Source organism: Vulpes lagopus, chromosome 8 (genome assembly GCF_018345385.1).
Source record: "Vulpes lagopus strain Blue_001 chromosome 8, ASM1834538v1, whole genome shotgun sequence".
In the NCBI taxonomy this organism is placed as follows: Eukaryota; Metazoa; Chordata; class Mammalia; order Carnivora; family Canidae; genus Vulpes; species Vulpes lagopus.
The window spans coordinates 33,822,682-33,848,400 of NC_054831.1; the positions used below are offsets into that span (position 1 = coordinate 33,822,682).

The following is a 25,719-nucleotide window of genomic DNA, read 5'->3' on the forward strand; positions in this document are numbered from 1 at the left end:
CTGGTTATACATCAATAGGTCTATTAGACAACATGACTATTAACTGTAAAATTAATAGTGACTGTCTCATAGTCACTTAATAGTCACTGTCTCATGACTATTAACTGTAAAATTTCCTAATTTTGATAATTACACTGTGGTTATATAACCGAATGCCCTTCTTCCTTAGAAATACATGCTAACATATTTTGGTGTCAGGAAAAAATATAGTGATAAATGTGGGGAAATGTTAATAACTAATGAATTTGAGTGAAGGATGTATAGAGTTATTCTATTTTTACAACTTCTCTATAAATCTGAAATCATTTCAAAATATGTTTTTTAAGCTAATGAGGGATAAAATATAACAGAAGTACTTCATTCATCCATAAAAGTCAGGAAAGGAAAAATAAAGGAAAAAAGAATAAAGGACAGATAGAAAACCAGTAACAGGATGGTAGGATTTAAACCCAATTATGTTAGTACTTATACATTAGTAAATATAAAAACATAAACCTAATTATATTAGTAATTATGTTACATTATTAAATACAGTAAATAAAAGAAGATTGAATATTCCAGTTAAATGACAAAGCTTATCAGAGTGGATTAAAAATAAAACCAAACTATATATTACTTAGAAGAGACACTTTTTTTTTTTTTAAGTAGGCTCCATGCTAGGTGTAGAGCCCAATATGGGACTCATGACCCTGAGATCATGAGTCAGATGCTTAACCAGTTGATTTGAGTGGAGACACACCCAAAAGACACATTTTAAATATAAAGTCATAGATAGGTTGAAAATGAAAAGATGGGAAAAAATACACTATACAAACATTAATCAAAAGGAGTAAGGACTAAGGGCGTGGTCAAATATGTTAGCAAAAGAATTTAACAGATAAACACAATTAACTTTGGCAATAATTGTATCATTTCAATCTTGTTAAAAGTTATCACAGTGAAGTATTGGGGATAAATACCCAACTGGAGTGGGTTGAGCAGAAAATAGGAAGTGAGGTTTCGGAGCCAGAGAATGGAGACAGCTCAGAACACTTTATTACAAAAGGAAGAAATTCGATGATTGATAGAATGGCAACTGGAGTCAAGGGCTTATCAAATATATCAGGAAAGAAGGCAGGGTATGTGAAAGTGAATGCAAACAGGTTAGTATATTCAGTGGTAGAAAAAAAACTAGCTCTCATCTGTGGGTATGGAACATTTGATGAAGAGGGAAATGAGTAGCAGAGATTTGAGAGAGAGGAAATGTAAATTAGTCATCTTGGTAAAAGGGAATAAGACTGTGTTGAACACGAATCTGAGATTTGTGGTCAGAAATTAGAATGGAGTCTAGTCAACAAGTTGTAGGATTTTAATGAAGTTGGGATTATCATGGACAGATATTAAGAGGAAAAAGAGAACAAGAGATTAAGAGTGTTTGCAAGGATGTGGTAATAGTGCTGAATTATGAACTCTAAACTAGACAAAGGAGGAAATAAGGACTCAAGAATGGGATGCTTAGTAGGAAAGTGGTAGAAGACCTTAGTAGGAAAGTGGTAGGTTTAGAAGACCTGATGAGATCAGAGAATTACAGGAGTGGATGAAAAGACAAAGTGCCTGTATCAGGGAGTAGGTATTTGAAATTATGTTTGCATATGGTGCAGTTATTGGTAATGATAATGAGCATAATCATATGATTTGATAGTTGAGATACAATGGGAGAAAAGATGATTGGAAGGTAGTCTTTTAGAAGCCAGGGTATTGAATAAATCATCTGTGTGGATGTTAGGGGTGCCAAGCATGATGAGCAGTAGTGGTAGATCCAGGTGCTACCCAAGAAGATGACAGCAATAAAGAGAACTACTGGTAGGGAAAATGTGACAGTCCTTTAAAGGAGGGAAGGAAGCTTGGATAGATAGGTCCATCAGCAACCCAAGAAGCTGACTATGGAAGTGGCTTTTGGAATTACGGTGCCTAAAGGATCTTTCCTGACAGCATGGTCTGTTATATGTTGTGCCTGGTACTGGAGTAGTTGAGTAAGAGAAGCAGTGAGGAGGAGGAATGGAAGATGACTTGAGATCAAGATTTTGTGACTAGAAGGATGGTGACATCTTCTGTAAAGAGCACCAGAGAGGAATTAATTTCTAAGGGAACATGAAGAACTTGGTTGCCTTTTTCTGACTTTTCTTAAATTTGGATTTAATAATTAACATGTTTATTTCTCATGTACATTCAGACTGGTGGGTAACTGATGAAAAAATCAGACAAAACATTTTGCCTGTTTATAAGAAATTTTCTCAACTCTGTCTAGTCTCACAAAGATAAAATTTATGTTTCATCAAATAGGTGAGCCTTTTCGGGTGAAATTGTTGGGAGGTGAATATTTTATCTTCTGTTTCCAAGATAATCAAGGAAGAAGAGAGAAATTGCCATGTTATCAGTCAATATAAGGTATTTTGTTGAAATACAGATAATTAACAGTCTGGCACAATTAAGTTGTGTCACCTTACACATGAAAGGATGTTGTTGTAATGAGACGTGGTGAATATTCCTAGGAAAACAATTGTGATGATAGTCTCCTTCTTCTAGAGGACTCCCACACTTTTTATCAAATACAAAATAAACAGTATTTGAGTACTGATCTTTATTCCCATTTTACCAGAAACAGAGAACATGAACAATTTATCCACTAGTCAGGATAAAGGTGTTTTATAACCTCAAAACAAATGTTTACTCACCAAGAGCTGTAAATTGCTTAAATTGAAGATTTCAGTGGGAGTTTTAGCAGTAATTCTGAAACTCTTGTTACATAATGTTCAAGGCATGTAAAAAGTGATGTTTTTCTACACAGCACAACTAAAATGTAGTTTAATCAAGTAGACAGAAACCTTGACAAGATAGTCAAATACCAAAGCTTCAAACCATTCAGGGAGGCATAAATTACCTATTTTCTACACTTTCAGCTGGTACCAGTCTCTTGTTTTCATTTTCGAAGAATGCTGTCAAATGGCCATATTCATTAGCCTGCCACCTAAAAAGCATTAATTTGTAGAATGAACAAATGAACAAGCTACCTTGTGATTTTGAAGTACAACACAGTTCCTTCATTTAAATATATTTCAATGTATCCACAGAAAAATAGGCTTATTTTACAAGACTGCTCGCACTTACAGATGCCACGGAGTAGGAACGCTCCAACATTGTGACAGACCAACTGATGCCCACTCACAGACGTACCAGGACAAGTAGGGGGATCTCAGTACTTTGATGTGAGCTGCTAGGAGAGGCACGGAAGGTTCGTTTCATGAGAGTGTAGGGGAAAGGAGATGCAGCCTCCCCTCGCCCTATTAAAAAGAAAAATTTTAGTGTCTAATAAATGTATTTCTTTGAACTACAGTCTCAGAAGAGGAAGTCGTCCTAAGGAACAGAATCCTTCTAGGTTTCTCCAGAAGGCCTGTTCTACCCTCGGAGAGCTTTAATTACTAGGAGCAGCTTTTTGCCCTGAGCCAAAATCTGTGTCCCCCGACTCCACAAAGCTGGCCCCGCCTCGGAGCTCTGGAGATCTGCAGGCCAGCTCCTCGCAGGCCTTCTGCGGCCGGGCGGGTCCTCGGGTCCTCGGGGTCCTCGGGGTCCTCCGGTCCCGCTCGTCCCGCTCGTCCCGCTCGCGCCCCTCGCGCCCCGGGCCCGCCGCGCAGCACGCAGTCCGGGCCTCGGCAGCCGCCACGTCCGCCCTGCTCAGGTGCCGCGGCCGTGTCCTGCCCCCGGGGGGAGGCCGCCGCGCTGCAGTCCCGGCGACGACGAGGGAGCCGGGCGCCGCCGGGCCGGCCGCACCCGGGGCTGTGCGCGCCGAGACCCCGCGCCGGCCCCTCCTCGGCCGCGCAGCCCCGCGGGGGGGCGGGCGGATGACGCGGGTGTGGGGGCGTGAGTCTGCGGGCGCGGACCGGCCGGGGCGGCGCGGCGCGGCGCGGGGCGGCGCGTCGCGTCGAGGTGGCGGCGGGGATGGCGCGTGCGGGGGTAAGCGGCGCGGACGGCCGTCACAGGCACTCGCAGCCCAGCGCGCAGCAGCCCGGCAGGCACACGCACACGCGCACCCCGCAGCCGCCCCCCGCGCGGCCCCCGGCTCGGGGCGGCGGCGGCGGCGGCGGCCCGGGGCGCGCGGGCCGGCGCAGGGCGGGGTCCCGGGGCCCCCGCGGGCGGCGGGCGGGCGGCGGCGGCGCTCGGGGGCCCGTCTGGTCCGCGCCCATCCTCGGGGCCGGCCTCACGGTCCCGCGGCGCGCGGGGCGCGGGGGGCGCGGGCTCCTCCGCCGCGCGGACGCTGAGCGCGGCCTGTCTCGCAGGTCTGGCTGCTGGTGCTCGGCGTCCTGCTCGCGCTGGCGCTGGGCCGGGCCGCGGGCGCCCCGAGGGCCAGCAGACGGCCCGCGCGGCCGCGGGGCTGCGCCGACCGGCCCGAGGAGCTCCTGGAGCAGCTGTACGGGCGGCTGGCGGCGGGCGTCCTGGGCGCCTTCCACCACACGCTGCAGCTGGGGCCGCGCGAGCAGGCGCGCAACGCGAGCTGCCCGGCAGGGGGCAGGCCCGGCGACCGGCGCTTCCGGCCGCCCACCAACCTGCGCAGCGTGTCGCCCTGGGCCTACAGGTGAGCGGCGGGGCGGGGCGGGGCGGGGCGGGGCGGGGCGGGGCGGGGCGGGGCGGGGCGCGGGGGCGGTGCGGGGCGGGGGGCGCGGGGCCGCGGGGGCGGGGCCGGGGAGGAGCCCGGGCCGGACAGGTGGAGCGGCGGGGGACAGGTGGGGAGCGCGGAGCAAGCGCGGAGACCGGGTGGGAAGGAGTTCGTTCCCACAGAGGTCTCCTCGCCCCCCTTGAAGGAAACCTGCCTCCCGTTATTACCCTTTCACTGTTCCATATGGAGCAGATGTTTCTTGGTGCCTGTTCCTTGCCAGGATTACGATCCAGCGGGTTCCACAAGGGACCAAGACGAGCGAGTGGGCCTTCAGTAAGTTGTACAGAACTTTGTACAGGAGGCCTGCGAGGCGCTCATGTGGCAGTCTAGGGGCATGTCTCGAGTGCCTGTGGTGGTGGTCCAGACGCTGCTGAGAATTAAACCCTCCGAAGCCCATCCTCTGAGCTTGTCGTTTAAGGGACGCGTGGAGATAATTGGGAAGGAAACCCAGGTATCAAGGCAGAACACGATTTGACACGAAAACTTACGTGTGTTGATAGTGTAAAGCGGTGAGAGGGATCAAAATGGCATCTGAGATGTATTTTGGAGAATGGCCATAATTCTGAGATGGGCCTGGAGAGGAGGTCATCTCAGAAGAAAGGAACAACATGCAAAGCAGGTAGTCTGGGGTGTTCTGGGGCTCGGGTAGGGAAGAGTGTGGCTGGAGTGTCCCCCCGCACACACTTAAGACTGTCCCCTGCTGTTACTGCAGGATGTCATCACCCTCGAGGGGCTCACAGTTAGCTGTACAAGGAGGGAGCCCTCGCTGCCAAAGATGTGGAAAAGCCCTCAGTGAAAGAACAGGACAAGGGTGGTTCAGAGGGAAGGGGTGGCATATGACAAGGGGGAGGAGACCAAAGAATCACAAGCGCTGGTGTGTTTCTGTGTGGCTGGGGGTGGCAAGAGAGGAGCCTACAGAGGGGACCAGAAACTAGATTTGGCCTTAAAAGCAATGCCACAGATTTGAAGTGTATCCCGCAGGACGTTTTTTGATAAAGAAAATCATGTGACCACTTTGTGTTGAGGGACAGATCCAAGAGGAGATACAGGACATGCAGTGCATGCAGTCATTCTTCCCGCAAAAAGCAATTAGGGTCTGCACTCAGGCAGTGGAAGTGGAAAAAGTGAGACTAGGATCAGTTTGAAAGATATTACTTAAAGAAGTTAAAGTGACAGGATTTAGTGGATGATGATTATATGTGGGAGTGAGGGAGGGGAGGGCATAAAATGAGTAACGGCTAAAGGCTTCAGTCCACGCTGCTATGAAGAGGTGCAGAGAAAATGTAATGATTTTGTCCAAAACCAATCTGGGCTTGTCCAAGCCTCCACCTGCTGGGTGGGGGTCTCCCTGCTCCTGGCTGCTCTGCAGAGGACCAAGTTCACTTGTGGCTGAGCTCCCTCCCACCCTGGAAGTCAGGCCCAGAGCACCCTCCTGCTTTCATTTTCTCTTCATTCATCTGATGCCCTCAGGACCCACATGTTGAACCGTTCATTCTGGTGGCTGCATTCTCTGGCTTTCCCTCTTCCTATCATTCCCAGAGTCCAAAAGGGTGGGATTTTATATTATCCTTCTTCCTCCAACCTCATGTTATACCTTTGATACGCTAAATAGCATTAAAGAAACTTGGAATATCTCTCAAAATAGCGGCTTGGCTTCTCCAGACAGAAGCTGCAATGTCTACATCTTTATTGAATGAATTCTAAGCTCTCCTGGCAAATGGATGCCTCCCAGACTAGGCTGTGGGCCGAAAGCAGAAGAACACACAGAAGTGATTTTTCAAGACCTCCAGTTGGGCATCTCCCATGTTTCTGGCTTGGATTGTTGACAGTATTTAAGCAAAATGGAGAAACTGAATGAGGAGTGAGTTTTTTGGAGGGAAGTAAATTCAGGGAGTTTTTGTGCCTAAGAGGAGCACAGGTATAAATGATCAACTTGGCCTGGAAGTGTGGTCTCAGAAGAACGACTGGGGCTGAAGTACCAGTCAGGAGTTGTCAGCCCTAGAATGCTGCATAGTGAGTTGAGTTGGGTTGCCCTTACTACCTTACCTGTGTCTCCTAGGAACGATCCAAGGGCAGCAGGGAGGAGGGAATGGCTAAGGGAGGTCATGGACAAGAACAACACATAACAGATAGCGGTCCTGCCTGGGCTGCCCAGGTCTGCCCATGGAGCCTTTGTGCTATGTGGGGCCTGGGACCCGAGCTACATCTGAATCGGGGGTGGCGGATGGTATCATCTGCATTACCTTTCTTATTATTTAACAACACTGATGCAGTTGCTCCCCCAGTGAGCCAATGGAGGCTTACACTCTCTGAAGGAAGGATGGTCTTCTAGGGATGGGCACTAGGTCAGGACTCCAGATTGCTGGGTGCCAGAGCTGGCCCTGCCTTCTCCCACCAGGAGACCGCCTCTCTGCTCACCTGGCTTCTGGTCACTTCTTACTACCTCCTGAGTAATTGGAAGACTGGAAAAAGCATTGCAGGTAGAAGCTCAAAACCTCTTCTACAAGAGGTGTCTAGAAGGACAGGGTTGGTTTCTTAGTGGTGCCACTGTGGGACCTGTGCAGCCTGGGGAGGGGAGAGTATGCTCACCTGTGCAACTGTCAGTGTGGAATCAGAAGTAGTACGTAAGGCTAAAAACTGAGAACTCCTAAGGAAAACGGATGGGGAAAACAGACTGCCAGTCAGAAATACTGCATGGCACAGAAAGGATAAGACAGGATTCAAATAGAAATTTGGAGTATAAAGTGGCTTTTCATACTTTTAAGGGAGAGATGGGTCATTCAATAAATGGTGTTGGGACAACTGAGAAACCAGCTGGAAAAACATACAAATAAATTCTAAATGACGCAAAGATTTAACTGTAAAAATAAAACCACAAACACATAGGAAATACAGTCAATTATATTTACAGTCTCAGAGTGGAGAGGCCTATTTAGTAGCTTGCAGACCCCCAAAGCCATAAGAAAACGAGACTGTTAAATTCAGCTACAGGGATCCCTGGGTGGCGCGGCGGTTTAGTGCCTGCCTTTGGCCCAGGGCACGATCCTGGGGACCCGGGATCGAATCCCGCATCGGGCTCCCGGTGCATGGAGCCTGCTTCTCCCTCTGCCTGTGTCTCTGCCTCTCTCTCTCTCTTTCTCTGTGACTATCATACATAAATAAATTTAAAAAATTTTTTTTAATAAATAAATAAATTCAGCTATACAGGGAACCTCGGGTGGCGCAGCGGTTTAGCGCCTCCCTTTGGCCCAGGGCGCGATCCTGGAGACCTGGGATTGAGTCCCACGTCCGGCTCCTGGTGCATGAAGCCTGCTTCTCCCTCTGCCTGTGTCTGCGTCTCTCTCTCTTTGTGTGACTATCATAAATAAATTTAAAAAATTAAAAAAAAAATTCAGCTACACAATTATATGCCATTTCTTCTTGGCCAAGTAATAAAATAAAATTAGAAAAATACAAGGGCTTACTGGGAGAAAATATTTGCAACCCTTGTCACAAAGGGCTCATTTCCTAAAGAGCTCCTACAAATCAATAAGAAAAAGACATAATAAACCAGGAACAAAGGCTGTGGGTAGTTCCTGGGGAAGGAGAGTCAAATGCCCGGCTCCAGGCACCCTAAAGTGACATGCATATTAAAAGGATGCTGAGAAGCCTTTCTTTGGTGGGGGGGGGGGCACCCATCAGGCTCTGTTGGCAAGGGAGTGAGGAAAGCGGCATTCTCACACAGCAGAGGGTACGAATCTCGAATCTCGGTTGCTGGTTTTCTCCTCCAGCCACACTTGCCTGGGTCCCAAATGCTGTAGGGACAAGCGTGTCCATTGTGGTAGTACAGGGCTTGGACACCACCCCAGCATGTTCAATAAAATGCCATCAAACAGCCAGAAAAGGAATGGGGCAGCCCTAACCCTGCCTGAGGAGAAGAGCCCATCACAGACGTAGAGGGACACCAGGCAAGGTGCAGCGCGGCGTGCAGGCTGCCGAAGAGAAGCTATTACATAACATACACATATGTTATTTTTAAATGCGCGCACACCCCACCCCACACACTTAGGGGCATCTGTGGACGTGGTATCGCCCTGCCCGCCAGTAGGGGAGCTGAAGGCTGAGGACGGAGCAGGAAGGAGTCTTCCTTTCCACTCCTTTGTACCTTTTGACCCTGTTATTTATTTCAAAAACGTCTTAATTTTTAAATTGAGAGCAGAAAGGGAAATTCACCAACCATGAGGAGAAGGCAGATAGTGAAGACATGAAACTCAGCAGGTAAGAGCAGCCTTTGGTTCTCCCAGAGCACGGTCTGAAGAGGATGGTTTGCTCTCACAGGCCGTGGGGCTGCCGGCAGAGGCGCTGCAGTTTTCCGGGCGCCCTGTGCCCTCCCAGCCAGGCTGTGACACGGACGAGGAGCCTGGAGACAGGAAGAAATTGGGCCCAGGGACAGGTGTTACAAGGTAGAGCCAGGACCTCATCCCAGATCTCGGACTCATCTAGCCCGTGCTAGTAGAAAAGCAGCATTCAACTCCCAGAATATAAAATTATTTTCTCATTTACTTTGTGGCATCATGTTTGTTTCCCTTAAGCTTTAGAGACAAAAATGCCAAAAATAAAATCAATGCAATTGCTCATTAAGCCAAATTGACATAGAAATATATTGTAAGACCACTGAGGTTATTAAAGTTTAAAGGTACACATCACTCACCTACGTTGGAACCCCGAAGATAAACACCTACCAATACTCTAAGTAATTTTTAAATTGTTTATATTTTTCAATTTTGGGTCATGAGCTAAAGATAAATTTTCTCTAGGCTATGACTAATGCACAACAATTTAATTTTAGGCTTTGTTACTTTCCTATATAACTCCTTTCCTCCTGTGAATTTATGAGACTACACCTCAACTTATTTTGCAATAAACAACTCCATGGGGTATCAAGAACAGCAAGGGAATAGATGCAAGGAAGAAGTAACAGGACAGGGAAAGGGACAGGGGAGTGATTTAAATAGTGGACGGAGGAGCTGGTGGAGGGGGTGCCTCAGCAGGGGGACGGCCACCGGGGCCAACGGGGTTAGCCCCAGAGCCACCAGCCCCAACGTAGAACCCAAGTGGGGACCAGTCCCTATAGCCAGAACCTTCAGCAGGTGACTTTTTCTTTTAAAGATTTTATTTATTTATTCATGAGAGACACAGAGAGAGGGGCAGAGACACAGGCAGAGGGAGAAGCAGGCTCCATGCAGGGACCCGATCCCAGGACCCGGGATCGCGCTCTGGGCCGAAGGCAGATGCTCAACCCCCGAGCCACCCAGGCGTCCCCAGCGGTTGACTTTTTAGGGGCGGGGGCCCCAGCGGCAGCTGCAGCTTCTGGCTCCTGTGGAGTCAGGCAAGGTCGGCGCTGCCCCCCGGGCCTGACCCGCGATGCCCAGCTCTGGGGACGACCTCCAGGGTTCGGTAAACCGCTCGTCAGATATTTAGCAACGCTGCCCTTTGGAAAGGTTTTCGTCGGGAAAGGTTGATCTAAAAGGGGTATTTCTGCTTCAGCGTCCGCGGCCCCTCGGTGGAGCTAGCCCAGGCCCCGCCCCCTGGGCCCCTGTCGCCCCCCCAGCCCCGGGCCCGGGGCGCCCGGCTGCGCACACCGCGGGGAGGGCCCTGGGACGCCGCCCGGCGGCTCACCGCACCCCCGCGGCCGGGCATCCTTCAGCTTGCGTCCTGGAGGAGGTGAGCGCGCATCAGGGAGTCCTCTCCGCTGCGCTGGGCCCCCTTTTACATAGTGCCCTTCTTTCAAATGCCCCCTGCGCGGCGTGCACCTGCACGTTTGTGTCCCCGGCCCGGGAACAGGGCGCCCCGGCTCCGGGGCCGCGCGGGGACTGCGCCGCCTGCAGCCCCCTCACGGGGCGGGGCGGGGCGGGGCGGGCGCTGCACCTGCGCGGGGACGCCGCGGCCGACAGGGGGCAGCACCGCGCCGGCCGCCCTCTCCCCGGCCGGCGGGACCTTAGGGACTCGGCGCGTCCTTCCCGGTCTGTCATTCTCCTTCGTTCACTCTTTCCTGGGTCCCTGCTTCAGAGCCACAGGTTAGCTGAGTGGCTCAAGAACAACTAGGACAGCTCTGCCTTCAAGGACTGTCTGTACCCGGTGGAGGAGCGGCTCTTTGTCCCGTCGGCGCGGTGCTCGGCGTTGGGGTTCGGGACAGGAGGGCCGGGGAGGGGGCCGAGGGGGGCAGGGCCCAGGCGGCGCCCGCCTGCCGGTGGCAGCGCTCCAGGTACCGCTCGCAGGGCTGGCGGAGGCGCTGCTCGGCGGCAAACCCAGGTCTTAGAAAGGGAGACGCTCACGGTTCAAAGCAGTTTGTTTAAGAAATGTTGGTACACACACTCCCCCGAGAAAACACTTTATTTTTTAAAGTTTTTTTTTTTAAGATTTTATTTATTTATTCATGAGAGTCACAGAGAGAGAGAGGCAGAGACTCAGGCAGAGGGAGAAGCAGGCTCCATGCAGGGAGCCTGACATAGGACTCGATCCTGGGACTCGATCCTGGGACTCCAGGATCAGGCCCTGGACTGAAGGCAGGCGCTCAACCACTGAGCCACCCAGGGATCCTGAAAACATTTTTTTATTGGGGCACCCAGGTGGCTCAGCGGTTGAGCTGACACGTACCAGAAAGACCGCAGTTCTGAAGGTCAACAAAATGATTTAAACATGTCACAAACTGAATTAGGAATTTTTTTCTGTGCCACCTTTTCTTCTTTAACATCACAGTATTTATATATTTTCTTTTGAGGGAACCAAAGATAGAAGACAGTTTGTATGCATTGGGGAGACTTCTGAGGAAACAAAGATATTCCTCTCTGTTTACACCAATCACGTTTGTACCCACACCCCCATGAGGCCTAGGGCAGCTTGACTTACACTATATTATTTATACTATATATCTCATATAGCATAATGATATCACTATTTTAACAAAAGAGCATTTTGGAAGCTAGAATTTCAATATATATCATTGGTAATTCTTTTTCCTTTTCTTTACCTATTAAACTGCACGGTTTCACTTTCACTAATAACAGAGATTTGATTTTATGCAGGACTAAGTGATCATCAAATTTATGCAAGTGATCATCAAATTCATGCCTCTATGCATTTTTAAACAGCACTTCTTCCTCGAGACACTTATATTTCCATCTGCAGAAAATTGTCATAATGTATTGATATTTCTTGGAACAAGATACTTTACTGCCATCTTCTGAAAAATTATTTTTATCACTGTTATAAGTACCAAATCTATGGTATCTGTAATGTAACACTTCCTCAGATGTGTCTCCCTTGTGCAGTGCACAACCTATACAACCATATGTGACAGAGGTTGTGATGAGTATAATATTGTCCAGGGAAATTCATGTGCTTGAACTTAACTATGTCCAAAGAGACGGCAGCTCCTTGTCAGAAACTAAGGATTTCATCACCATTAAAACTACTGTGCTTCTTTCCAAATCATTTCTGCATTCAGTGAGAGAAGATGTCATTCATGGACTTTACCTTTGTCTAGCCTCAGGATTCTGGAGGGGTAGGAGAAAGAACAAGAGAACAGGTGATGTAGATCTTGGGTTTGAAAAGCATGCCAAGGGGGATCCCTGGGTGGCTCAGCGGTTTAGCGCCTGCCTTTGGCCCAGGGTGTGATCCTGGAGTCCCGGGATCAAGTCCCACATCGGGCTCCCAGCATGGAGCCTGCTTCTCCCTCCTCCTGTGTCTCTGCCTCTCTCTTTCTCTCTGTGTCTATCATAAATAAATAAATCTTTTAAAAAAGAAAAAGAAAAGAAAAGCATGCCAAGGACAGCCCTGGTGGCTCAGCGATTTAGCGCTGCCTTCGGCCCAGGCCCCCTGCGTGGAGCCTGCTTCTCCCACTGCCTGTGTTTCTGCCTCTCTCTCTCTCTCTCTAATAAATCAATAAATAAAATCTTAAAAAAAAAGAAAAAGAAAGTAAAGCATGCCAAGACAGAAGATGAGAGGTTAAGTAAACAAGCATATAGCCTTAAACAGGACAAGTACGGTCTTCATTCACCCTGGGTGACCCTTGACTTTCTTTGTTGGGGCTTCAGGGTCAAAGTCATTACTGGATAGAGGCACATTTGCAATGAAAAATAAAGATTCTCCTTGCCTTTTGGCACAGCTCAGCAATTTTGCAACCAAGCCACCTTGAAAGACAAAAACTTCTCAACCTCTCAAGCCACTGTCAGGTTCCTCATAGCATTAAACACACTGAACCACAAACCAAATGAATCTTTAAAAAAAGATTTTATTTGAGAGAGAGCACGTGCACTAGCAGGGGAGGGGGTGCAGACGGAGAGGGAGAAGCAGACCCTCCACTGAGCCAGGAACCCGAATTGGGGTGGGGAGCTAGATCTCAGGACCCCCAGGGTGATGACCTGAGCCAAAGGCAGATGCTCAACCCACTGAGCCATCCAGGCGCCCCAGCCCCAAAAAACTTTGTATGGATAAGTGACCTTTAACTGACCAAAGTACTATGTGGATTTATTTTCTCTGAGCCACTCAATCTAGCAGGCTCTCCTGCACCTATCACTGTTTCACAGAGTAAAAATAAGAGCATTGTCATGGAGCATTGTCATGGGATTAAAGTCTCTCTTTCTGAAAATAGATACGTTCGTTTTGCTTTGATAGTTATTCTCATCTGCCCGGGTTTTACTTTGGCATTCTTAGAGTAACCAGGGATGATGATACTATTTCATTCCATCGTCACCCACCTCTCCCAAATTTCCTCACCTGAATAGAATGTTTGTACTCTTAATACCAACTGAAGAACCATGCCAAGTCCTGGAAGGAACACACATACCACCAAGTGAAATTCCTTATGGTGTCTGTCTTCCAGAAAGGACACATGAAGATTTTGAAGGATGGTAATGAGTACATTGCTCACTAGATTAACGAGGTCAAAGCAAAAATAATCTACCAAGGACGCTTCCAGAATTAAATAAACACTCTGGGCTAATGTTTTGATATGAATTCTCATAACCAACGTATGGCAACAGCTGGTTCATTTCAGATCAAGGTGAGCTCCACCCTTGGTGCACACAGGCGCTTCCCGCCTGCCCCAAGGACGGACACATCAAAGATGGCTTTGAACGCAAATTCTGCAGCTTCCCCTGGAAAGATAGTTAAGCCACCCCGTGGGCATGAGCTATGTTTTCCCTTTGAAGCGATATTTCCCAGCTGCACTGAATGTGTGGCATTTGCCATGACAAAAGAATAAAACCCTTTGAGAAATTCTGGCCCTCTTTCGAATTTCTTTCTCTCCCTCTGGGAAAGCTTTTTTTCTAAATTATCTTTCAAATTCTTTTCCAAGCCATTTGTCTCTCTCCAGTCTTGCCTTATCTCCCAGAACAGATTTTACATGGTATCTGTGGGTTTCCTGGTTGTAGATTTAGCACTTACCAAGCATCTGGCTAACTGCTAAATATCCCCAACTGCAGAGCTGACTCACCACGTGGCTGCGAGGGTGGGGCAGTGGGTGGGACTAAGCCAGGTGAGCTGGGGGAGACTGGACAAGCCCCTCACCCTGTCGGTGCCTCGCTTTCCTTCCCAGTAAAGGGAGAGGACGGACAGGCTGAGTCCTTGCAGGTTCCCAGTAGCCCAGAGCCAGCGCGGCTGGCAGGAGAGCCCGGTCAGTTCTGGAGCTGGCCTCACTGGCTCGCCTTCAGGGCTGACCTTGATGCCAAGTTCAGGATCACACCAAAGTCGGCCTCGGTCCCCACGCGGGGGTAGAGCTGACCCCTAGCTCTCCTTGGCTGGTGAAGAGGGCCAGGTGAAATCCGCCGGGGCTCTGACTCCGGGGCATCTGTGCCAGGTCAGACTTTGCTCTCCGAGGCTGATTTTTCCATGTCCTCTTTCAGGAGAAATGCACAACTGATGTTTTCTTGTGGGGGCCAGAGGAGCATTTTTCAGAGCTCCTTGGCAGCATGTATTGAAGATCTTGGCTCTCTCGCGCCCTAGGGAATGGAGAGAGGGTGGAGCCGCTGGGGCTGCTGGCTCCAGCTTTCCAGCAGAGGGAAACGGGTCTTCATGACCCTGGCTACTCCCTGGCCGGCCCTGGGCCTCGTCACGCACCATTCTTTCCCCCATAGTCTCATAACCATCCCCCTCCCAGCTGTGGGGCTGGTTCCAAAGGGAAAAAGAGGTTGGAAGGTTACAAAACCTCATCTCAGTGACTTATTCTCCCTCTCAGATCGGGAGACCTAATGGCCTCTACCAGGGCCGCATGTTAGAATTATCCGGGGAGCTTGAAAAAACCCCAATGTCCTGGCCCCACGCCAGAACCATGAATTCGGAGTCTCCACGGTGGGGGAATAGTGATCACTAGTTGTGAAAGCTCATTTGTGTGCCTCCACCTGAGATCCACACACCGTCCTCCCTGCAATGCCAGTTGCTCGTTTGGGTGGCAGTGGCCTAGTTACGTTTCTCAGCATAGGGACTCCCGCACTGGTAGACTCATGACCTGTGGGTGTACTGGGAAAAATGCAAGCATCCAGTTGTTGCTATCCACTGAGCCAATCCGAGAGTGGCTAACCACCTTTCGGAGGTATTGCTGACTTGGTTGCCAACTGTGCTGTGGATCGGGCCTCCGCTGCCCATCAGGTGTGCCCACTTCGAGTGAGCAGGACAGATCTCTCAGGCAGCTTGTGACTCCCACTTGGTTCTTACACAGGGGGCCTGAAAAGCACAGTTTGGAAATCTTGTTTATGCCTTCTCTTTATTGCCCACCTCCCGGACAAAAAGACCGGTATTCTTCAGAGGAATTTTAGCTCTTAGGAAGGGAAACTGGTTATCCTCAGTTTCCCCAGAAAGCTGCCAGATGTCTTTGTCTTACCACAGTTTCAGAAGGTCTTGATTATCTGGGAAAGTGGGGCCCCCTCCTTCCTTTTCAACATTGTCTTGAGTATTCTTGGACTTTTTCTCTCTCTACGAATTTTAGGATCAGCTTGCCAAGTTCTGCAAAAACTCTACTGGGATTTTGCTTAGAACTGCACTTTATAGATTAATTCAGGGAATTCTCTAGTATCTCGGAAAATCAATGGATGTCAGCTGTCCTTTCAAGGCAGGAAACATTGATTAAAAAACAAAACAAAACAAAACAAAACAAAACAAAACAAAACAAAACAACAACACATCAATCACATTAGCGTCCCGCCATGAAGAAGCTGAAGGAGTTAGCCTGGTCATCAGATCATCCCCTCCACCGCAGAGAAGCAGGCAGAGGCCGTGATCTGCCCACTGGCACTTGTTGGTAACTAAACTGGATTGAAATTTTATGCTCAAGACTCTTATTAACTCCATTCTGCCCTTTTTAAAAAGTAATTGATGAGTTGAACTCATTGACCTTGAGTCCTGGCCAACCGTGACTCCTGAGGCAGATCTGTTTCCACTTAACTGCTTCTGTCCTGGTGGGTCTCCAGTCTGAACTGGAGAAGGCACAGTCCCCAACGTTGTTCCTGGGTTCAGGGTCTTAGAATGGCTGCGAAACAGTCATACTTAGCCTTTGTTGTCTTGAGATCAAAATAATTGTATGTTTTGCAAAGCAGGAAGGTGAGCCATGTGGGGACCCTGTGCCAGTAGATACCACAGCTATACTTGGGCAGCGGACAGAGCGCATCAGGTGGCCTCAGCCCTGCCCACTGGAATGTGACTCATTGTTCTCCAGGTGGCAGTCCTCGGGAACCGCTTCGAATTGTTTCCTACCACGTTCAGGCTCCCTGGGGCAGTGCTCTTTTCCGTCTCGGCTGTCACTCACATTCCTCTCACAGCTCAGTTTCCATCACCTCTAATCATCCCTGGAGGACTTGTCCTTTGTTCTTGGATTAAGCTGAACCAGCTGTCACTCAGTCAAGCCAAGCTTCACACGTGGCCCCAGGGACACTTTTGGATCCCATCAGAAGGGAAAACTTGATTTGTTTCAAGTGTGTCCCGGTGCCAACCTTCCACAGAGCAACATGCAGAAAACATAGAGACAACAGAATTATTGCTCACAAGGAGGCGAGACAGCCGTGCAGGATTCTTACTCGATTGCATTTCCATGTTTGGTAAGAGAAGAGGATCCCTGCTGGAGATCCTTGAGGTCTCGTTCTTGTAACCAGAAAGCCCTCCAGGCTGATAATGTCCTCAGACTCTTAAGACAGGAGGTTGGGGTGACAGGCTTTAGCTTTGTGTCTGTCCCCTGGCTGTCCCTAGGCTTTCAGACCTCTCTCCTGATCTCCTCCCCACCTCCCACAACCAGTGTCCTTCAGAATGTGTCTGTCCTGTGCTGTCTACCATGGTCCCTCCTGGCATTGATAACCCACCATACGGGGGTCTGGGCTATGATCTGCAGTATATCCTCCCTCCTCCCCTTGGTAGCACATTTCTGTGTTTTTCTTTATTTTGTTTTTAAGATTTTATTTATTCATGAGAGACAGAGAATGGCAGAGACACAGACAGAGGGAGAAGCAAGCTCCATGCAGGGAGCCTGATGTGGGATTGGATCCCAGGACCCCGGGGTCATGCCCTGAGCCAAAGGCAGATGCCCAGCCGCTGAGCTACCCAGGCGTCCCCATGCAATTCTGTTTTAAGAGAAACCTCCTGGTCATAAAACCATAATATGAAAACTATCAGTCCTTATGCCTTTTTATCATGTGCCACGTACCAGGCAGAGGTGGGGGTAGGCAGATGTCTCTTTGTCATAAAGACTTAGCCCACAGGTGTCACTGTGACAGTGGAAATTTCAGTCCTGGGGGGCAGACTGGTGGGGGTTGAGCAGATATTTTTAATCGGATGAGCCTTCTGACCATCATAGCATCCAAATGACGTCAGTTCTATTCATCATTAACAGATGGTATGGGGATTGGTGCAGAGATTCTTACCTGCCTGCTGTGGTGTGTAGAAAAGATAAATCCCAGGGACTTGGACTTGAGAGGGATCTTGGATGCTCCCAGGTCACACTAGCGTAACAGAGGAGGAAACGGAGTCTGAAGAGGCTGTTCCTGACCTTCCTGCCTCAGCCCCAATTTTGTCCTGTAATTGGGTCTATGCCACCATCAGAATGGTGTTTGTAAATGTCCACCGATCACGTCTCTACGTGCCTCCAGTCCTCGCTTGGCTTCCCGTGACCTGGAAGCTGAAACAGCTCTGGTCTTCAAGGCTCCTGTCCACCTCTCCCACGTCCTCCTGAGCACCCCTGCACACAGCGGCGGAGTGCACACACGTCATTCCCCCTGCTGTCCTGCCTGGTGTAGGTTGCTCGGCACCTCCTCCCGCTCGCACATCCAGCTCAGCCCTCCTTCTTTTCTAAACCCACCTCAGACCTCCCTGGGGCAGGAGCCTCGGCCACCCATGTGTTCGCATAGGGCCACCCATGTGTTCGCATAGGTCTGTGCGCTATGCGTTGCTCTGTCCTGACCAGCTGGCTTGAGCGTTGGAGGACAGGCTATTCCCTTGCCCAGCGCCTGCCTTGGGAGCTTGAAAATTCTGCTGAATTAATGATCACTACTATCCTTCCATTTGGCAAATCCCCAGGGCACCCTGCAACTTCATGAACATGTAGCACTGTTCATGTGGGTGTCTGTGTACACTCCTGTTTTTGGTGTACATCTCTAAAAGATAAGGACTCTGTTAAATAAAACCACACAATACCATTAACACACCTGGAAATTAATACTTTCCTAATATCCATCAGGTTCAAATTTCCCTGGTTATCTCATAAGTGTTTTTTTAAAACTTTAAAATTTCTTTCTCTGTATTTTTTGTTATATTATTTAAGTCTACATTTTGAAATAGTTTCAAACAAAAAACCTTTGTGAAATTAGCACAAAGAATTCCTGTGTACCCTTTACCCAGATTCCCCAAATATCAGCATCGTAACTCAGCAGAATTATCAAGATCGGGAAATACATGTAGGTAACAACACTGGAATCTGGAGACCTTGTCCAGAGGAGGCCTGCCTGGGGCTGACACTAGGCCTCCCGATGGTCAGGCCCTTCTGTGGCCTTTGGTCCACCACAGTGCCTCAGTTCTTTGTCTTTTGTGATTGTGACACTTTTGAAGAGTACTGGTCAGTTGTTTGTGGAATGTCCCCCTGTTTGGGCGTGATGTGTTTTTTAAGCAACCATAAGTTTTCATCCAAACGGAGACACTTGCAAGTAAAGAGTTGCTCTGTTCACAACTGCACCGAGCCAGCAGGTGTCAGGCAGGTCAGCGATGCCCCGTGCCCGGTGCTCATGTCACTCTACTCCATGCCCTTTTGGGTTCCCTCCCTCCCTTTCCCCCTTGAACAAACGTGAATTTCCAACACCCTGTATGCTGTTGGTTATGTCCTCAAAGTGCCATTTAACGTGCTCCTCCTACCCTGTATTCCCAGGAAACTGGCTCAATCAATCCCAGTTTTTGGCCAGCCCCTCTGCCTTCCTTGGCTCGTGGAATGCCGCTCCTGATTCTGTCACTCTCCACAATAAGACATATTCTCCCTTAAAAGTTGGTTTTCCCAGGCACCTGGATGGCTCAGTTGGTTAAGCATCCAACTTTTGATTTTTGACTCGGGTCCTGATCTTGGGGTCGTAGAGTACAGCCCCACACTGAACCCCATGCTCAGTGGGAAGTCTGCTTGAGTCTCCCCCTCTCCCTCTGCTCCTCCCCTCACTCATGCACGATCTTTCTCTAAAATAAATAAATCTTTAAAAAGAAAAAAAGTTGGTTTTCTCTTTCATTTTGTATCTCTCCATATACTTCTCCGAATGACCTTATATAACTTAAAAATCTCCACCTTCAGCTAGTAGCTCTTAGACTCCAGACCATCTTCTACTCTGCAGTCTAGAGTTCTAAATTCCACCTGATTGGGTCACTTCCCTTTTTAACATCCTCCCCATTGCCCTCAGGGTTAAATCCAATTTCCCTACCTGAATTTGACCCAGCCTCCACAGATTGCCCTTAGCCTCATCTCATGGCGCCCCTCCTGTGCCACAGTTCCTGATGCTATTCTGTAGGCTCTGGGATCTGCCTTCCCCCTTAACTGCCCCTTCTCCCTTCCTCATCTGGACCAGTCCCCCCAGGAACCACATCTGCCAGGAAGCCTCCCTAGCTGCCACAGCTGGATGAACTCTCTGGTGTTTGTACATTCATCCCCCCAGATGGTGAGTCCTTGGATGGTAGGTCTGTGTTTCATCTCTATCCTCACTGCCTGAAACATCACTGCCACTCAGATGTTGCTGAATAAATACTGAAGGTGGCTGGGGATAGTATAAATTCCTTTCCCTTCAAACTTTAAGTTAGGGCCTTATATGGACATAGGGATGTGAAGGACAGGGAGCTGGGCAGCCTAGACTCATTGTCACAGCTCACCCTCTTCCGAACCCTTACTCTGTTAGGGCACAAGGATGAGTAAAAGTACCATCCTGAATCCTCCCTCCAAGGGGAACACAGAACCAGTGACACTCTATCTCACGGGCACCAACTGTTACAAGGGTATGGGGGATGAAGAGGATCAATTTGACTAAGGAAATCTGAAAACTCTTAATGATTTGAATTGGACCTTAAAATACAGCAAGATTTGATATTGGTCTTGGGGAGAGGGCATCTTGGATGCCTGGAGGCGAGGACGCTCGGAGGAGGAGATGGTGAAGGAACGCCGGAAAGGTATGTGTAGGGACCACGCTGTGGAGGCCTTTGGAGGCAAAGCAGAGGAGTCTGGATTTGTCCTGACTTGTACCCTCACAGCTCTGCCTCCACGTACCCCAGCTGGGGGGTAGGAACAAGGCTTTACAGAGGAGGCTGAAAAAGCTGGAATGGTAAGGGTGGGCAGCCTTAAGAGCCCTTGCAAGAATAGAGCTCATGGTGTTCCAAAAGCTCCTCATGGCAGAACTGAGAAAAAAGTAGTGATGAGAAACTTAAAAGATAGTTTTCAACTACTTTTTTTGTGTTCATGTTGGAGGGAAGGATGAGTAGACAAAATCAGTATACATCTCAGTGTTTTGGCTTCAGAGACGACTTACGACTTACATTGTATAGATGGTCCCCACCCCGCCCTGCTCGTTTGCACAGAACAGGTGTATTGGCCTCCACCCTCGACTCTGCCCTCGAAGTACATACGAAGTACGAAGTACGGCAGCGAGAAGGGAGGTGCAGGGGTCTGCGCCTGAGCGCTCCAGCCCCGCGGGGACCGCCCCCCACCTCAGGCCTTCTAGCTCCGCCCACTGCTACTCCCATCCTTCTGGTCACGCCAGCCGGCAGCTGTGGAGTCCCCGCAGACTCTCTGACCTCCCCGCGCACATTCAAACAGCGGCCGGGTATGTGCACACGTCCCTCTTGGCTTTAGAGTGCCCAAGTGGCAAGCTAAGCTCGGTCCTCTAGTTTAACTGCCGGCCCCTGGCCTCCCTGGCCTCCTTTCCGCCCACATGGGCAGGTGTTACCCATCTCCCCCGCCACAGTGCCTGGGGGTTGGGGGACCCCAGCTCTGCGCTGAGAGGCACGGCTTCCTGAATTCTTTCGTACTGTGTAAATGGCCTGTATTTGGCGGTGAGTACATTTGTTGCTGCGTGAAGATAACTATTTCTCCACTCCGCGCCCCCCCCAATCGTGCTTTAGTCCACTAATGTCTAAAGATGCTCAGTGGGAGCAAACAGAAAAAGACACCCATGAACTTCCCTTACGCTTCTGCAGCCACCCACCCTCACCCTGCCGCTGAGGGTTAGCACCTGCCTCTTGACATGAGCTCCTCAGTGGAGAAGCGTCTTGGCCCGTCCTGTAACAGCCCTGTCACTCCCATGCTGCAAGCCCCTCCGGCTTCTGCCTCCCCGCCCCCACCCACCCACAGCTGGCCCCAGTCAGCACCGCCCATCTGTCCATCCCTCAGCTGTGTTCTTGGACACCCCACTGCTTGCTCCCCTGCCCCCCTACCTTTCCCAAGTCCCCTACTTCCCATTCTTTAACTGGACAGTCCAAACATACTTCTTAACTGGAAATTTCTTCACCTTGTGGGTGAGTTTTAGTCATTAGCAGTGAGGACCTACAAGAGAACCTATGAGGGGTTTCCTCCTGAGGGACAGGCCAGCCCAGGCCGCTGTCCCTCCCTGTGGAGACACACTCTGCTGTCAGAGCATGCCTTAACAGGAACCTGGATGAGAAAGCATACATACCTCAACTTCTTGGCTGTTAAAACCTTTAGGCACACCTCATTTTTTAAAATTTGTATCAGGGGGATCCCTGGGTGGCTCAGTGGTTTAGCACCTGCCTTTGGCCCAGGGTGTGATCCTGGGACCCGGGATGGAGTCCCACATCAGGTTCCCTGCACGGAGCCTGCTTCTCCCTCTGCCTGTGTCTCTGCCTCTCTCTGTGTGTGTGTTTCTCATGAATAAATAAATAAAATCTTGAAAAAAATTTATATCATAGGCTCCCACCGGCACAGCACTTTTGGGGGCCCCCTAGGGCTTGGCACGTTGTGCATCTACAAATGTCTGTGTGTTGCTTGACAGGTTAGCAGTTCTGACTTCTGACTCTGAGAGTTTAGGGTTTAGGGTTCCTAAGATTCAGCTCCAGAAGAAAAAGAAACACTCGTAAGAGGATTGATAGCATGTGTTTTAAGTGGGGGAGATTCATGGAAATGAGAATTTGGGGTCATGGCAATCCCATTAGAAATGGGGACAGTCCCTTCCTGTGTGAGGGGATGTTTAGGGGGAGCCCTGGGTCTCCATTAGTGACCAGGCAGTGTTGACCTCTTGGCTCACTGCAGGGGATGGTGGCAGAGGGCAGAGTCCTGTCTGGAGGTGCTTTGTTCTTTCTCCCAGGGAGCCACCGCCGGGCCAAGCCCTAGACGCCCCTGGCATCGTGGCCACGGGCAGTTTTGTAGGTTGTGGACATTGGTTCTTCACATCTGATCAGAAAATAGCCTTGGAGGGGGGCGGAAAGGATCACATTTAAACCAGCGTTCGCTTCTCACATGTCCCAGGCCGCCGGGCCCGCCGACCCAGTCATGAGGAGGGCCCACCTCGTGACCTTCTGGGCAGGTGTCTCGCTGCTGCCTTTGCTCACGGCTGTCAGAGGCCGGGTGGCCAGTGTCTGCACTGTCCGGCAGCTGGGCCAGCTGCTTCCTGGGGACCACTGCGGTGGCACCCTGGGGCATGGCCCGCATCTGGGGCCGCAGAGCCTGGCGTCTGGAGGGAGGCGAATCTGGGGCCTTGGGGCCCACAGCCCTGGGGCGCCTCAGGTGGTGGTGGGTGCGCAGGCCGCCGCCCCGCGCCTCCGCCAGGCCGTGCCTGGACGCTGTGCACCTACCGAACTGTCCAGCCCTTAGCTCTGCCAGAGTCTCGGTCCCTCACGTGAACAGGTCCGTTTTCCCTCCCTGCGTATTAGCACAGAGCCTGAGGCGTCGGGGGGCTGCGCGGACGGCGCTCCGGCCCCGCGCCCAGCACGGGCCTAGGCGGGGATGCGGCCGTCCTGCCGCTCCGCTCCGCCCCGCCAGCCGACGACCCGGACCCGAGCCCGAGCCCGAGCCCCGGGGCCTGCGCTGACGCCCCGCTCTCTCCCCGCAGGATCTCCTACGACCCCGCCAGGTACCCGAAGTACCTGCCCGAGGCCTACTGCCTGTGCCGGGGCTGCCTGACGGGGCCGCTCGGCGAGGAGGACCCGCGCTTCCGCAGCGCCCCGGTCTACGTGCCCACGGTGGTCCTGCGGCGGACGGCGGCGTGCGCGGGCGGGCGCGCGGTGTACGCGGAGGAGTACGTCAGCGTGCCGGTGGGCTGCACCTGCGTCCCCGGCCGGCCCGGCGAGGCGCCGGCGTCCGCGCCCGCGCTCGGCCCCAGCGAGCGGCCGGCGCGGCCCTGACGTCCCAGCCCCGGCGCTCGGCGGGCTCGCCACCGCCCGCGGCCCCGCGACGACGCCAGCGGCGCTGCGACCAGCCGGCTCGGCGGGTCTCACGGCGCCCGCCCCGGGTTCCTCTCAGGGACGGCGCGGTCCGGAAGGCGGCCGGGGCCGGGGCGGGGGCGGGGGCGGGGGCGGGGGCTGGAGACCTGGGGCCGACAGGCGTCCTCGTGGTCCCCGGCTCAGACCCCGCGCCCCGCCGGCGCCCCGCAGCAGGGCACCCGGAGAAGAGGGGTGAGCCTCACAGGACAGGGGGCGGATAAGCGCTTCTAAAAGAAATCCTTTAAAAAAGATTGTAGAATATATCCCCACTTTTTTTTGCTCAGTGTTTTCAGTGAGGCAGAAACTATTTTTATATTAGCAATTTTGGATAATTGTATTAAAATTTTTTTACTTGACATTTAAGTATTTGGTAAGCATTCGGTTTCCACTTCCTCTGGCGGGTGCTTCAGCAGCGCAGTCCGAGTCCTCAGACGCACTTCGTAGCCGGCTCCGCGGCCCGGGCCCCGGATCCGGGCTGGCCCCCTGCGGACCGCAACAGGACGGGCGGGGCTGAGGTGACTGCCTCCCGCGAGGATCTTCCCAGGCTGCTTCGTGCTCACCGCAGACAGGCCAGGGATTCCAGGAACTGCAAACGTGTGATGTTCATGAGTATAGAAATGGCCACAGATTTATATAATTAGTGTTTTCACTTTTGAAAGTAAGTGGGGCCAAATAAGAGGCGGTGGGAGAAGGTGAAAGGTGAACTGGCATATCTTTGCCAATTCTCAGAAGAATCCAGGTCTTAATCTTAGTTTTAAGGGCTTCAGGAACTAGCCAAATATGAGAAGCAGCAGGCCAGCTTAGGATTTCCAGAAATCAATATTGGGAGCCCCTTTGTCTACATCCTGCAATGTGAGCTAAATCCATACTCCCTTCTGTAGGCTGAAAGTCTGTCCTTGAACACAGTTGTTTGTAAATGAGTTCTAAGTCATTAAAGCGATTACAGGTGAAGGGCATGTTGGCTGCGTGCATTTCTCTCTGGACTCCGTCCGCTTTGATGGGCTTGACACAGTTTCTGAGGAAACTAAAGTCTTCACTTAATTTTATGGTTGAAGTTTAAATTAAGATCTGAATTGGTCTTTGAAAGATCAACAATTCCTGCAAAGTCAGTCTCTCTTCTGTGACACCCCCACCAAGCCAAGGATTGTCCCTTATTTATATGTGTTTCACTCTCAAACTTCAGCTGTCAGTAACGGAGCTTCCGCTCCCTAGTTACCAAGTGTCAGCCTTAGTTTGATCTACATGGAAGGTCCACTGAGAAAACTTTCAACTTGTACTGACAGAAGTTGTATGCAAAAAATACATTGCTGAGCAAAATCCAGATTTTCCAAAAATTCGGAAATTCAAAGATCAAAGTGCTAGCTGTGGACAGTTCTGCACAGTCTGGGGAAATTTTACTTCTCCATTCAACCTGGGGTGGGGAGGTGGGGGAAAAAAGTATCCTTAGTGCCAGTTTATCTGGAATACATTCTTGTCCAGAAAACAGAAGGTTCAGAGCAATTTTCCATTCCTAGCTCAACAGTAACATCAAGTCCATAAATTAAAAAGAAAACTGCTTTAAAAGATTTTATTTATTTGAGGGGATCCCTGGGCGGCTCAGCGGTTTGGCGCCTGCCTTTGGCCTAGGGTGAGATCCTGGAGTCCCGGAATCAAGTCCCACGTCGGGCTCCTGGCATGGAGCCTGCTTCTCCCTCTGCCTGTGTCTCTGTCTCTCTCTCTCTATGTCTGTCATAAATGAATAAGTAAAAAATCTTTAAAAAAAGAAGAAGTCCGGTGCTTTAAAAAAAAATAAATATTTTATTTATTTGAGAGTGTGTGCTCATGAGCAGGGCAGAGGGGCAGGAGGAGAGGGAAAGCAGACTCCCCAATGAGCAGGGAGCTACACAGAGGTCTGAGCCACCCAGGCACTCCCAAAAAACTCCTTTTCAAACCAGTGATTTGGGTAATCGTTGCAGCCATCACCACTGTTGGGTAGCATTTTTTCCAGCTACTCCTTAAATATAAATAGTGCAAACCTCAGATAATAGACTTCAGGAGAGTAAATATCTAGGGAAAATATTTTATTAGTATTGTTGAACTACGCTTGTGAAACGGTAGCACATTCCCCGTGGAAGAAACTG

The 25,719-nt window shown here is 50.4% G+C and overlaps 1 protein-coding gene across 1 annotated transcript; it reads left to right on the top strand.

Annotated features, from left to right (window-relative positions):
- Positions 1-1,817: 1,817 nt before the first annotated feature.
- Positions 1,818-24,550, top strand: LOC121497687 (translation initiation factor IF-2-like). The gene is made up of 4 exons (XM_041767436.1): positions 1,818-1,842; positions 3,463-3,990; positions 4,314-4,609; positions 23,230-24,550. The coding sequence occupies exons 1-4, from the start codon at positions 1,818-1,820 to the stop codon at positions 23,818-23,820; spliced, it is 1,440 nt and encodes a 479-aa protein (XP_041623370.1). The 3' UTR covers positions 23,821-24,550.
- The last annotated feature ends 1,169 nt before the right edge of the window (positions 24,551-25,719 follow it).